A 14,953-nucleotide genomic window follows, 5' to 3' on the forward strand; every position below is an offset into this window, starting at 1 on the left:
TATCTCTGTAATCTCCTCCAGCCCCTACGACCCTCCGAGATCTCTGCGCTCCTCCAATTCTGGCCTCTTGCCCGATTTTAATCGCTCTGCCATTGGCGGCCATGCCTTCAGCTGCCTCGGCCCTAATCCCTCAATTCCCTCTCCGCTCTCTCTCTCTCTCTCTCTCCTCCTTTGAGACGCTCCTTAAAACCTATCTCCTCGACCGAGCTTTTGGTCCCCTGTGCTGCTATCTCCTGACGCGACTCGGGTATCGAATTTAGTTTGATGGTCGCTCCTGTGAAGCGCTGAGGGAAGTTTTACTGCGTTGAAGGCGCTATATGAATGCAGTTTGTTGTTCTTGGTCCTTGTTTTAATGGTGGGGACAGGACGAAACGTTCTCCTGAGTCTGGCGGACCTCCCGGATGAACTGGTGTCTCCAACCGAGTTAAGGTTGCTCACTTTTGGTGCTTCAATGTCCCATTAGAGAAATTGAAACTCAGACTGGTGAACGGGAGCAAGCCCTGCAGCGGACGAGTCGAGGTCTATCACAATGACACGTGGGGGACCATCTGCGACGACTACTGGGACATGGCGGACGTGGTGGTGGTTTGCCGCCAGATGAACTGCGGCTTTGCCGAGCTGGCGCAAGGCTCGGCAACCTTCGGCGAAGGAACGGAGAAGATCTGGCTGGATGACGTCAAGTGCGAGGGCTCGGAGGCGACCCTGGCGGAGTGCACGCTGAAGCCCCTCGGCCAGCACAACTGCAATCACAGGGAGGACGCGGGCGTGGTTTGTAATCAAGGTGAGTGAGGGGCCCGGTCGGACAGGGCAAAGGGGGGAAACTGGGGCACGACCTTCAGTGGAACACAGACAGGGTCACATCAACGTGAGTTTGGACTGGATAGAGTCTGTCCGTCCGTCTGTCTGTCCGTCGGTCTGTCTGTCTGTCTGTCTGTCGGTCTGTCTGTCGGTCTGTCTGTCTGTCTCTCTGTCTACCTATCTATCTGTCCGTCTATCCGTCTGTCTGTCTGTCCGTCCATCTGTCTGTCTGCCTGTCTATCTGCCTGTCTGTCCATCTATCGATCTATCTGTCTGTCTGTCTGTCGATCTATCTGTCCAACTATTTATCTATCTATCTATCCATCAATCTCTCCCTCTCTCTCTCTCCAACTGTCTGTCTGTCTGTCTGTCTGCCAAACTATCTATTTCTCATCCCATTCATTACTCATCCCATTAACCCATCCCATTCATCCCTCATCCCATTAACCCATCCCATTCATCCCTCATCCTATTAACCCATTCCATTCATCCCTCATCCCATTAACCCATCCCATTCATCCCTCATCCTATTAACCCATCCCATTCATCCCTCATCCCATTAACCCATCCCATTCATCCCTCATCCTATTAACCCATTCCATTCATCCCTCATCCCATTAACCCATCCCATTCATCCCTCATCCTATTAACCCATCCCATTCATCCCTCATCCCATTAACCCATCCCATTCATCCCTCATCCTATTAACCCATTCCATTCATCCCTCATCCCATTAACCCATCCCATTCATCCCTCATCCCATTAACCCATCCCATTCATCCCTCATCCTATTAACCCATCCCATTCATCCCTCATCCTATTAACCCATCCCATTCATCCCTCATCCCATTAACCCATCCCATTCATCCCTCATCCTATTAACCCATCCCATTCATCCCTCATCCTATTAACCCATCCCATTCATCCCTCATCCCATTAACCCATCCCATTCATCCCTCATCCTATTAACCCATCCCATTCATCCCTCATCCTATTAACCCATCCCATTCATCCCTCATCCCATTAACCCATCCCACTCATCCCTCATCCTATTAACCCATCCCACTCATCCCTCATCCCATTAACCCATCCCACTCATCCCTCATCCCATTAACCCATCCCATTCATCCCTCATCCCATTAACCCATCCCACTCATCCCTCATCCTATTAACCCATCCCATTCATCCCTCATCCCATTAACCCATCCCACTCATCCCTCATCCCATTAACCCATCCCATTCATCCCTCATCCTATTAACCCATCCCACTCATCCCTCATCCCATTAACCCATCCCATTCATCCCTCATCCCATTAACCCATCCCACTCATCCCTCATCTTATTAACCCATCCCACTCATCCCTCATCCTATTAACCCATCCCACTCATCCCTCATCCCATTAACCCATCCCACTCATCCCTCATCCCATTAACCCATCCCATTCATCCCTCATCCCATTAACACATCCCATTCATCCCTCATCCTATAAACCCATCCCATTCATCCCTCATCCCATTAACCCATCCCACTCATCCCTCATCCTATTAACCCATCCCATTCATCCCTCATCCTATAAACCCATCCCATTCATCCCTCATCCCATTAACCCATCCCACTCATCCCTCATCCTATTAACTCATCCCATTCATCCCTCATCCCATTAACCCATCCCATTCATTACTCATCCCATTAACCCATCCCATTCATCCCTCATCCCATTAACCCATCCCACTCATCCCTCATCCCATTAACCCATCCCACTCATCCCTCATCCAATTAACTCATCCCATTCATCCCTCATCCCATTAACCCATCCCATTCATCCCTCATCCCATTAACCCATCCCACTCATCCCTCATCCTATTAACTCATCCCATTCATCCCTCATCCTATTAACCCATCCCATTCATCCCTCATCCCATTAACCCATCCCATTCATCCCTCATCCTAATAACCCATCCCATTCATCCCTCATCCCATTAACCCATCCCACTCATCCCTCATCCCATTAACCCATCCCACTCATCCCTCATCCCATTAACCCATCCCATTCATCCCTCATCCCATTAACCCATCCCATTCATCCCTCATCCTATTAACCCATCCCACTCATCCCTTATCCTATTAACCCATCCCATTCATCCCTCATCCTATTAACCCATCCCACTCATCCCTCATCCTATTAACTCATCCCATTCATCCCTCATCCCATTAACCCATCCCATTCATTACTCATCCCATTAACCCATCCCATTCATCCCTCATCCCATTAACCCATCCCATTCATCCCTCATCCTATTAACCCATCCCATTCATCCCTCATCCCATTAACCCATCCCACTCATCCCTCATCCCATTAACCCATCCCACTCATCCCTCATCCCATTAACCCATCCCATTCATCCCTCATCCTATTAACCCATCCCACTCATCCCTCATCCCATTAACCCATCCCATTCATCCCTCATCCTATTAACCCATCCCATTCATCCCTCATCCCATTAACCCATCCCATTCATCCCTCATCCCATTAACCCATCCCATTCATCCCTCATCCCATTAACCCATCCCATTCATCCCTCATCCCATTAACCCATCCCATTCATCCCTCATCCTATCAACCCATCCCACTCATCCCTCATCCCATTAACCCATCCCATTCATCCCTCATCCCATTAACCCATCCCACTCATCGCTCATCCCATTAACCCATCCCATTCATCCCTCATCCCATTAACCCATCCCATTCATCCCTCATCCCATTAACCCATCCCACTCATCGCTCATCCCATTAACCCATCCCATTCATCCCTCATCCCATTAACCCATCCCATTCATCCCTCATCCTATTAACCCATCCCATTCATCCCTCATCCTATTAACCCATCCCATTCATCCCTCATCCTATTAACCCATCCCACTCATCCCTCATCCTATTAACCCATCCCATTCATCCCTCATCCCATTAACCCATCCCACTCATCCCTCATCCTATTAACTCATCCCATTCAACCCTCATCCTATTAACCCATCCCACTCATCCCTCATCCTATTAACCCATCCCATTCATCCCTCATCCCATTAACCCATCCCACTCATCCCTCATCCTATTAACTCATCCCATTCAACCCTCATCCTATTAACCCATCCCATTCATCCCTCATCCCATTAACCCATCCCATTCATCCCTCATCCCATTAACCCATCCCATTCATCCCTCATCCCATTAACCCATCCCATTCATCCCTCATCCCATTAACTCATCCCATTCATCCCTCATCCCATTAACCCATCCCACTCATCCCTCATCCCATTAACCCATCCCATTCATCCCTCATCCTATTAACCCATCCCACTCATCCCTCATCCCATTAACTCATCCCATTCATCCCTCATCCCATTAACCCATCCCACTCATCCCTCATCCCATTAACCCATCCCATTCATCCCTCATCCTATTAACCCATCCCATTCATCCCTCATCCCATTAACCCATCCCATTCATCCCTCATCCCATTAACCCATTCCATTCATCCCTCATCCTATTAACCCATCCCACTCATCCCTCATCCCATTAACTCATCCCATTCATCCCTCATCCTATTAACCCATCCCATTCATCCCTCATCCCATTAACCCATCCCATTCATCCCTCATCCCATTAACCCATCCCACTCATCCCTCATCCCATTAACTCATCCCACTCATCCCTCATCCCATTAATCCATCCCATTCATCCCTCATCCTATTAACCCATCCCATTCATCCCTCATCCTATTAACCCATCCCATTCATCCCTCATCCTATTAACCCATCCCATTCATCCCTCATCCCATTAACCCATCCCACTCATCCCTCATCCTATTAACCCATCCCATTCATCCCTCATCCCATTAACCCATCCCATTCATCCCTCATCCCATTAACCCATCCCATTCATCCCTCATCCCATTAACCCATCCCATTCATCCCTCATCCCATTAACCCATCCCATTCATCCCTCATCCTATTAACCCATCCCATTCATCCCTCATCCTATTAACCCATTCCATTCATCCCTCATCCCATTAACCCATCCCATTCATCCCTCATCCTATTAACCCATCCCACTCATCCCTCATCCTATTAACCCATCCCATTCATCCCTCATCCCATTAACCCATCCCATTCATCCCTCATCCTATTAACCCATCCCATTCATCCCTCATCCTATTAACCCATCCCATTCATCCCTCATCCCATTAACCCATCCCATTCATCCCTCATCCTATTACCCCATCCCATTCATCCCTCATCGTATTAACCCATCCCACTCATCCCTCATCCTATTAACCCATCCCATTCATCCCTCATCCCATTAACCCATCCCATTCATCCCTCATCCTATTAACCCATTCCATTCATCCCTCATCCCATTAACCCATCCCATTCATCCCTCATCCCATTAACCCATCCCACTCATCCCTCATCCTATAAACCCATCCCATTCATCCCTCATCCCATTAACCCATCCCATTCATCCCTCATCCTATTAACCCATCCCATTCATCCCTCATCCTATTAACCCATCCCATTCATCCCTCATCCTATTAACCCATCCCATTCATCCCTCATCCTATTAACCCATTCCATTCATCCCTCATCCCATTAACCCATCCCATTCATCCCTCATCCTATTAACCCATCCCATTCATCCCTCATCCCATTAACCCATCCCATTCATCCCTCATCCTATTAACCCATCCCATTCATCCCTCATCCCATTAACCCATCCCATTCATCCCTCATCCTATTAACCCATCCCATTCATCCCTCATCCTATTAACCCATCCCATTCATCCCTCATCCTATTAACCCATCCCATTCATCCCTCATCCTATTAACCCATCCCACTCATCCCTCATCCTATAAACCCATCCCATTCATCCCTCATCCCATTAACCCATCCCATTCATCCCTCATCCTATTAACCCATCCCATTCATCCCTCATCCTATTAACCCATCCCATTCATCCCTCATCCTATTAACCCATCCCATTCATCCCTCATCCTATTAACCCATTCCATTCATCCCTCATCCCATTAACCCATCCCATTCATCCCTCATCCTATTAACCCATCCCATTCATCCCTCATCCCATTAACCCATCCCATTCATCCCTCATCCCATTAACCTATCCCATTCATCCCTCATCCCATTAACACATCCCATTCATCCCTCATCCTATTAACCCATTCCATTCATCCCTCATCCTATTAACCCATCCCATTCATCCCTCATCGTATTAACCCATCCCATTCATCCCTCATCCCATTAACCCATCCCATTCATCCCTCATCCCATTAACCCATCCCACTCATCCCTCATCCTATAAACCCATCCCATTCATCCCTCATCCTATTAACCCATCCCATTCATCCCTCATCCTATTAACCCATCCCATTCATCCCGCATCCCATTAACCCATCCCACTCATCCCTCATCCCATTAACCCATCCCATTCATCCCTCATCCCATTAACCCATCCCATTCATCCCTCATCCTATTAACCCATCCCACTCATCCCTCATCCTATTAACCCATCCCATTCATCCCGCATCCCATTAACCCATCCCATTCATCCCTCATCCCATTAACCCATCCCACTCATCCCTCATCCCATTAACCCATCCCATTCATCCCTCATCCTATTAACCCATCCCACTCATCCCTCATCCTATAAACCCATCCCACTCATCCCTCATCCCATTAACCCATCCCATTCATCCCTCATCCCATTAACCCATCCCATTCATCCCTCATCCCATTAACCCATCCCACTCATCCCTCATCCTATTAACCCATCCCATTCATCCCTCATCCTATTAACCCATCCCATTCATCCCTCATCCCATTAACCCATCCCACTCATCCCTCATCCCATTAACCCATCCCATTCATCCCTCATCCTATAAACCCATCCCATTCATCCCTCATCCCATTAACCCATCCCATTCATCCCTCATCCCATTAACCCATCCCACTCATCCCTCATCCCATTAACCCATCCCATTCATCCCTCATCCCATTAACCCATCCCATTCATCCCTCATCCTATTAACCCATCCCATTCATCCCTCATCCCATTAACCCATCCCACTCATCCCTCATCCCATTAACCCATCCCATTCATCCCTCATCCCATTAACCCATCCCATTCATCCCTCATCCTATTAACCCATCCCATTCATCCCTCATCCTATTAACCCATCCCATTCATCCCGCATCCCATTAACCCATCCCACTCATCCCGCATCCCATTAACACATCCCACTCATCCCTCATCCCATTAACCCATCCCACTCATCCCTCATCCCATTAACCCATCCCATTCATCCCTCATCCTATTAACCCATCCCATTCATCCCTCATCCCATTAACCCATCCCACTCATCCCTCATCCTATTAACCCATCCCATTCATCCCTCATCCTATTAACCCATCCCAGTCATTACTCATCCCATTAACTCATCCCACTCATCCCTCATCCCATTAATCCATCCCATTCATCCCTCATCCTATTAACCCATCCCATTCATCCCTCATCCCATTAACCCATCCCATTCATCCCTCATCCCATTAACCCATCCCACTCATCCCTCATCCTATTAACCCATCCCATTCATCCCTCATCCCATTAACCCATCCCACTCATCCCTCATCCTATTAACCCATCCCATTCATCCCTCATCCCATTAACCCATCCCACTCATCCCTCATCCTATTAACCCATCCCATTCATCCCTGATCCCATTAACCCATCCCATTCATCCCTCATCCCATTAACCCATCCCACTCATCCCTCATCCTATTAACCCATCCCATTCATCCCTCATCCCATTAACCCATCCCATTCATCCCTCATCCCATTAACCCATCCCATTCATCCCTCATCCTATTAACCCATCCCACTCATCCCTCATCCTATTAACTCATCCCATTCAACCCTCATCCCATTAACCCATCCCATTCATCCCTCATCCCATTAACCCATCCCACTCATCCCTCATCCTATAAACCCATCCCATTCATCCCTCATCCCATTAACCCATCCCACTCATGCCTCATCCTATTAACCCATCCCATTCATCCCTCATCCCATTAACCCATCCCATTCATCCCTCATCCTATTAACCCATCCCACTCATCCCTCATCCCATTAACCCATCCCATTCATCCCTCATCCCATTAACCCATCCCACTCATCCCTCATCCTATAAACCCATCCCATTCATCCCTCATCCTATTAACCCATCCCATTCATCCCTCATCCCATTAACCCATCCCATTCATCCCTCATCCTATTAACCCATCCCATTCATCCCTCATCCCATTAACCCATCCCACTCATCCCTCATCCCATTAACCCATCCCACTCATCCCTCATCCCATTAACCCATCCCATTCATCCCTCATCCTATTAACCCATCCCACTCATCCCTCATCCCATTAACCCATCCCATTCATCCCTCATCCTATTAACCCATCCCATTCATCCCTCATCCCATTAACCCATCCCATTCATCCCTCATCCCATTAACCCATCCCATTCATCCCTCAACCCATTAACCCATCCCATTCATCCCTCATCCCATTAACCCATCCCATTCATCCCTCATCCCATTAACCCATCCCATTCATCCCTCATCCCATTAACCCATCCCATTCATCCCTCATCCTATCAACCCATCCCACTCATCCCTCATCCCATTAACCCATCCCATTCATCCCTCATCCCATTAACCCATCCCACTCATCGCTCATCCCATTAACCCATCCCATTCATCCCTCATCCCATTAACCCATCCCATTCATCCCTCATCCCATTAACCCATCCCACTCATCGCTCATCCCATTAACCCATCCCATTCATCCCTCATCCCATTAACCCATCCCATTCATCCCTCATCCTATTAACCCATCCCATTCATCCCTCATCCTATTAACCCATCCCATTCATCCCTCATCCCATTAACCCATCCCACTCATCCCTCATCCTATTAACTCATCCCATTCAACCCTCATCCTATTAACCCATCCCATTCATCCCTCATCCCATTAACCCATCCCATTCATCCCTCATCCCATTAACCCATCCCACTCATCCCTCATCCCATTAACTCATCCCATTCATCCCTCATCCCATTAACCCATCCCATTCATCCCTCATCCTATTAACCCATCCCATTCATCCCTCATCCCATTAACCCATCCCATTCATCCCTCATCCCATTAACCCATTCCATTCATCCCTCATCCTATTAACCCATCCCACTCATCCCTCATCCCATTAACTCATCCCATTCATCCCTCATCCTATTAACCCATCCCATTCATCCCTCATCCCATTAACCCATCCCATTCATCCCTCATCCCATTAACCCATCCCACTCATCCCTCATCCCATTAACTCATCCCACTCATCCCTCATCCCATTAATCCATCCCATTCATCCCTCATCCTATTAACCCATCCCATTCATCCCTCATCCCATTAACCCATCCCACTCATCCCTCATCCTATTAACCCATCCCATTCATCCCTCATCCCATTAACCCATCCCATTCATCCCTCATCCCATTAACCCATCCCATTCATCCCTCATCCCATTAACCCATCCCATTCATCCCTCATCCCATTAACCCATCCCATTCATCCCTCATCCCATTAACCCATCCCATTCATCCCTCATCCTATTAACCCATTCCATTCATCCCTCATCCCATTAACCCATCCCATTCATCCCTCATCCTATTAACCCATTCCATTCATCCCTCATCCCATTAACCCATCCCATTCATCCCTCATCCTATTAACCCATCCCATTCATCCCTCATCCCATTAACCCATCCCACTCATCCCTCATCCTATTAACCCATCCCACTCATCCCTCATCCCATTAACCCATCCCATTCATCCCTCATCCCATTAACCCATCCCATTCATCCCTCATCCCATTAACCCATCCCATTCATCCCTCATCCCATTAACCCATCCCATTCATCCCTCATCCCATTAACCCATCCCATTCATCCCTCATCCTATTAACCCATTCCATTCATCCCTCATCCCATTAACCCATCCCATTCATCCCTCATCCTATTAACCCATTCCATTCATCCCTCATCCCATTAACCCATCCCATTCATCCCTCATCCTATTAACCCATCCCATTCATCCCTCATCCCATTAACCCATCCCACTCATCCCTCATCCCATTAACCCATCCCATTCATCCCTCATCCTATTAACCCATTCCATTCATCCCTCATCCCATTAACCCATCCCATTCATCCCTCATCCTATTAACCCATTCCATTCATCCCTCATCCCATTAACCCATCCCATTCATCCCTCATCCTATTAACCCATCCCACTCATCCCTCATCCCATTAACCCATCCCATTCATCCCTCATCCTATTAACCCATCCCATTCATCCCTCATCCTATTAACCCATCCCATTCATCCCTCATCCTATTAACCCATTCCATTCATCCCTCATCCCATTAACCCATCCCATTCATCCCTCATCCTATTAACCCATTCCATTCATCCCTCATCCCATTAACCCATCCCATTCATCCCTCATCCTATTAACCCATTCCATTCATCCCTCATCCCATTAACCCATCCCATTCATCCCTCATCCTATTAACCCATCCCATTCATCCCTCATCCTATTAACCCATCCCATTCATCCCTCATCCCATTAACCCATCCCATTCATCCCTCATCCCATTAACCCATCCCACTCATCCCTCATCCTATAAACCCATCCCATTCATCCCTCATCCTATTAACCCATCCCATTCATCCCTCATCCCATTAACCCATCCCATTCATCCCTCATCCTATTAACCCATTCCATTCATCCCTCATCCCATTAACCCATCCCATTCATCCCTCATCCTATTAACCCATCCCATTCATCCCTCATCCTATTAACCCATCCCATTCATCCCTCATCCCATTAACCCATCCCATTCATCCCTCATCCCATTAACCCATCCCATTCATCCCTCATCCCATTAACCCATCCCATTCATCCCTCATCCCATTAACCCATTCCATTCATCCCTCATCCTATAAACCCATCCCACTCATCCCTCATCCTATTAACCCATCCCATTCATCCCTCATCCTATTAACCCATTCCATTCATCCCTCATCCCATTAACCCATCCCATTCATCCCTCATCCTATTAACCCATCCCATTCATCCCTCATCCCATTAACCCATCCCATTCATCCCTCATCCTATTAACCCATCCCACTCATCCCTCATCCCATTAACCCATCCCATTCATCCCTCATCCCATTAACCCATCCCATTCATCCCTCATCCCATTAACCCATCCCATTCATCCCTCATCCCATTAACCCATCCCATTCATCCCTCATCCCATTAACCCATCCCACTCATCCCTCATCCTATAAACCCATCCCATTCATCCCTCATCCTATTAACCCATCCCATTCATCCCTCATCCTATTAACCCATCCCATTCATCCCTCATCCTATTAACCCATTCCATTCATCCCTCATCCCATTAACCCATCCCATTCATCCCTCATCCTATTAACCCATCCCATTCATCCCTCATCCCATTAACCCATCCCATTCATCCCTTATCCTATTAACCCATCCCATTCATCCCTCATCCCATTAACCCATCCCATTCATCCCTCATCCTATTAACCCATTCCATTCATCCCTCATCCCATTAACCCATCCCATTCATCCCTCATCCTATTAACCCATCCCATTCATCCCTCATCCCATTAACCCATCCCATTCATCCCTTATCCTATTAACCCATCCCATTCATCCCTCATCCTATTAACCCATCCCATTCATCCCTCATCCTATTAACCCATCCCATTCATCCCTCATCGTATTAACCCATCCCATTCATCCCTCATCCTATTAACCCATTCCATTCATCCCTCATCCCATTAACCCATCCCATTCATCCCTCATCCCATTAACCCATCCCATTCATCCCTCATCCTATTAACCCATCCCATTCATCCCTCATCCTATTACCCCATCCCATTCATCCCTCATCGTATTAACCCATCCCATTCATCCCTCATCCCATTAACCCATCCCATTCATCCCTCATCCCATTAACCCATCCCACTCATCCCTCATCCTATAAACCCATCCCATTCATCCCTCATCCCATTAACCCATCCCATTCATCCCTCATCCCATTAACCCATCCCATTCATCCCTCATCCTATTAACCCATCCCATTCATCCCTCATCCCATTAACCCATCCCATTCATCCCTCATCCTATTAACCCATCCCACTCATCCCTCATCCTATTAACCCATCCCATTCATCCCTCATCCTATTAACCCATCCCATTCATCCCGCATCCCATTAACCCATCCCACTCATCCCTCATCCCATTAACCCATCCCATTCATCCCTCATCCCATTAACCCATCCCATTCATCCCTCATCCTATTAACCCATCCCACTCATCCCTCATCCTATTAACCCATCCCATTCATCCAGCATCCCATTAACCCATCCCATTCATCCCTCATCCTATTAACCCATCCCATTCATCCCTCATCCCATTAACCCATCCCACTCATCCCTCATCCCATTAACCCATCCCATTCATCCCTCATCCTATTAACCCATCCCATTCATCCCTCATCCCATTAACCCATCCCATTCATCCCTGATCCTATTAACCCATCCCATTCATCCCTCATCCTATTAACCCATCCCATTCATCCCTCATCCCATTAACCCATCCCATTCATCCCTCATCCCATTAACCCATCCCACTCATCCCTCATCCTATTAACCCATCCCATTCATCCCTCATCCCATTAACCCATCCCACTCATCCCTCATCCCATTAACCCATCCCACTCATCCCTCATCCTATAAACCCATCCCATTCATCCCTCATCCCATTAACCCATCCCATTCATCCCTCATCCTATTAACCCATCCCATTCATCCCTCATCCCATTAACCCATCCCATTCATCCCTCATCCTATTAACCCATCCCACTCATCCCTCATCCTATAAACCCATCCCACTCATCCCTCATCCCATTAACCCATCCCATTCATCCCTCATCCCATTAACCCATCCCATTCATCCCTCATCCCATTAACCCATCCCATTCATCCCTCATCCTATTAACCCATCCCACTCATCCCTCATCCTATAAACCCATCCCACTCATCCCTCATCCTATTAACCCATCCCACTCATCCCTCATCCCATTAACCCATCCCATTCATCCCTCATCCCATTAACCCATCCCACTCATCCCTCATCCCATTAACCCATCCCATTCATCCCTCATCCCATTAACCCATCCCATTCATCCCTCATCCTATTAACCCATCCCATTCATCCCTCATCCTATTAACCCATCCCATTCATCCCGCATCCCATTAACCCATCCCACTCATCCCGCATCCCATTAACACATCCCACTCATCCCTCATCCCATTAACCCATCCCACTCATCCCTCATCCCATTAACCCATCCCATTCATCCCTCATCCTATTAACCCATCCCATTCATCCCTCATCCCATTAACCCATCCCACTCATCCCTCATCCTATTAACCCATCCCATTCATCCCTCATCCTATTAACCCATCCCAGTCATTACTCATCCCATTAACTCATCCCACTCATCCCTCATCCCATTAATCCATCCCATTCATCCCTCATCCTATTAACCCATCCCATTCATCCCTCATCCCATTAACCCATCCCATTCATCCCTCATCCCATTAACCCATCCCACTCATCCCTCATCCTATTAACCCATCCCATTCATCCCTCATCCCATTAACCCATCCCACTCATCCCTCATCCTATTAACCCATCCCATTCATCCCTCATCCCATTAACCCATCCCACTCATCCCTCATCCTATTAACCCATCCCATTCATCCCTGATCCCATTAACCCATCCCATTCATCCCTCATCCCATTAACCCATCCCACTCATCCCTCATCCTATTAACCCATCCCATTCATCCCTCATCCCATTAACCCATCCCATTCATCCCTCATCCCATTAACCCATCCCATTCATCCCTCATCCTATTAACCCATCCCACTCATCCCTCATCCTATTAACTCATCCCATTCAACCCTCATCCCATTAACCCATCCCATTCATCCCTCATCCCATTAACCCATCCCATTCATCCCTCATCCCATTAACCCATCCCACTCATCCCTCATCCTATAAACCCATCCCATTCATCCCTCATCCCATTAACCCATCCCACTCATCCCTCATCCTATTAACCCATCCCATTCATCCCTCATCCCATTAACCCATCCCATTCATCCCTCATCCTATTAACCCATCCCACTCATCCCTCATCCCATTAACCCATCCCATTCATCCCTCATCCCATTAACCCATCCCACTCATCCCTCATCCTATAAACCCATCCCATTCATCCCTCATCCTATTAACCCATCCCATTCATCCCTCATCCCATTAACCCATCCCATTCATCCCTCATCCTATTAACCCATCCCATTCATCCCTCATCCCATTAACCCATCCCATTCATCCCTCATCCCATTAACCCATCCCACTGATCCCTCATCCTATAAACCCATCCCATTCATCCCTCATCCCATTAACCCATCCCACTCATCCCTCATCCTATAAACCCATCCCATTCATTACTCATCCCATTAACCCATCCCACTCATCCCTCATCCTATAAACCCATCCCATTCATCCCTCATCCCATTAACCCATCCCATTCATCCCTCATCCTATTAACCCATCCCATTCATCCCTCATCCCATTAACCCATCCCACTCATCCCTCATCCTATAAACCCATCCCATTCATCCCTCATCCCATTAACCCATCCCACTCATCCCTCATCCTATAAACCCATCCCATTCATCCCTCATCCCATTAACCCATCCCACTCATCCCTCATCCCATTAACCCATCCCATTCATCCCTCATCCCATTAACCCATCCCACTCATTACTCATCCCATTAACCCATCCCATTCATCCCTCATCCCATTAACCCATCCCATTCATCCCTCATCCCATTAACCCATCCCATTCATCCCTCA

The 14,953-nt window shown here is 47.8% G+C and overlaps 1 protein-coding gene across 1 annotated transcript in view; it reads left to right on the forward strand.

The window, feature by feature from the left end:
* Positions 1-461: 461 nt before the first annotated feature.
* Positions 462-14,953, forward strand: part of LOC137308896 (deleted in malignant brain tumors 1 protein-like) — a 64,416-nt gene continuing 49,924 nt past the window's right edge. The window contains exon 1 of the mRNA XM_067977333.1: positions 462-781. Within this exon, the coding sequence (XP_067833434.1) occupies positions 568-781 (214 nt within the window). The 5' untranslated portion in view covers positions 462-567. The remainder of the gene's footprint in view (positions 782-14,953) is intronic.

The sequence above is a fragment of the Heptranchias perlo genome, unplaced genomic scaffold, assembly GCF_035084215.1.
Source record: "Heptranchias perlo isolate sHepPer1 unplaced genomic scaffold, sHepPer1.hap1 HAP1_SCAFFOLD_143, whole genome shotgun sequence".
Taxonomy (NCBI): Eukaryota; Metazoa; Chordata; class Chondrichthyes; order Hexanchiformes; family Hexanchidae; genus Heptranchias; species Heptranchias perlo.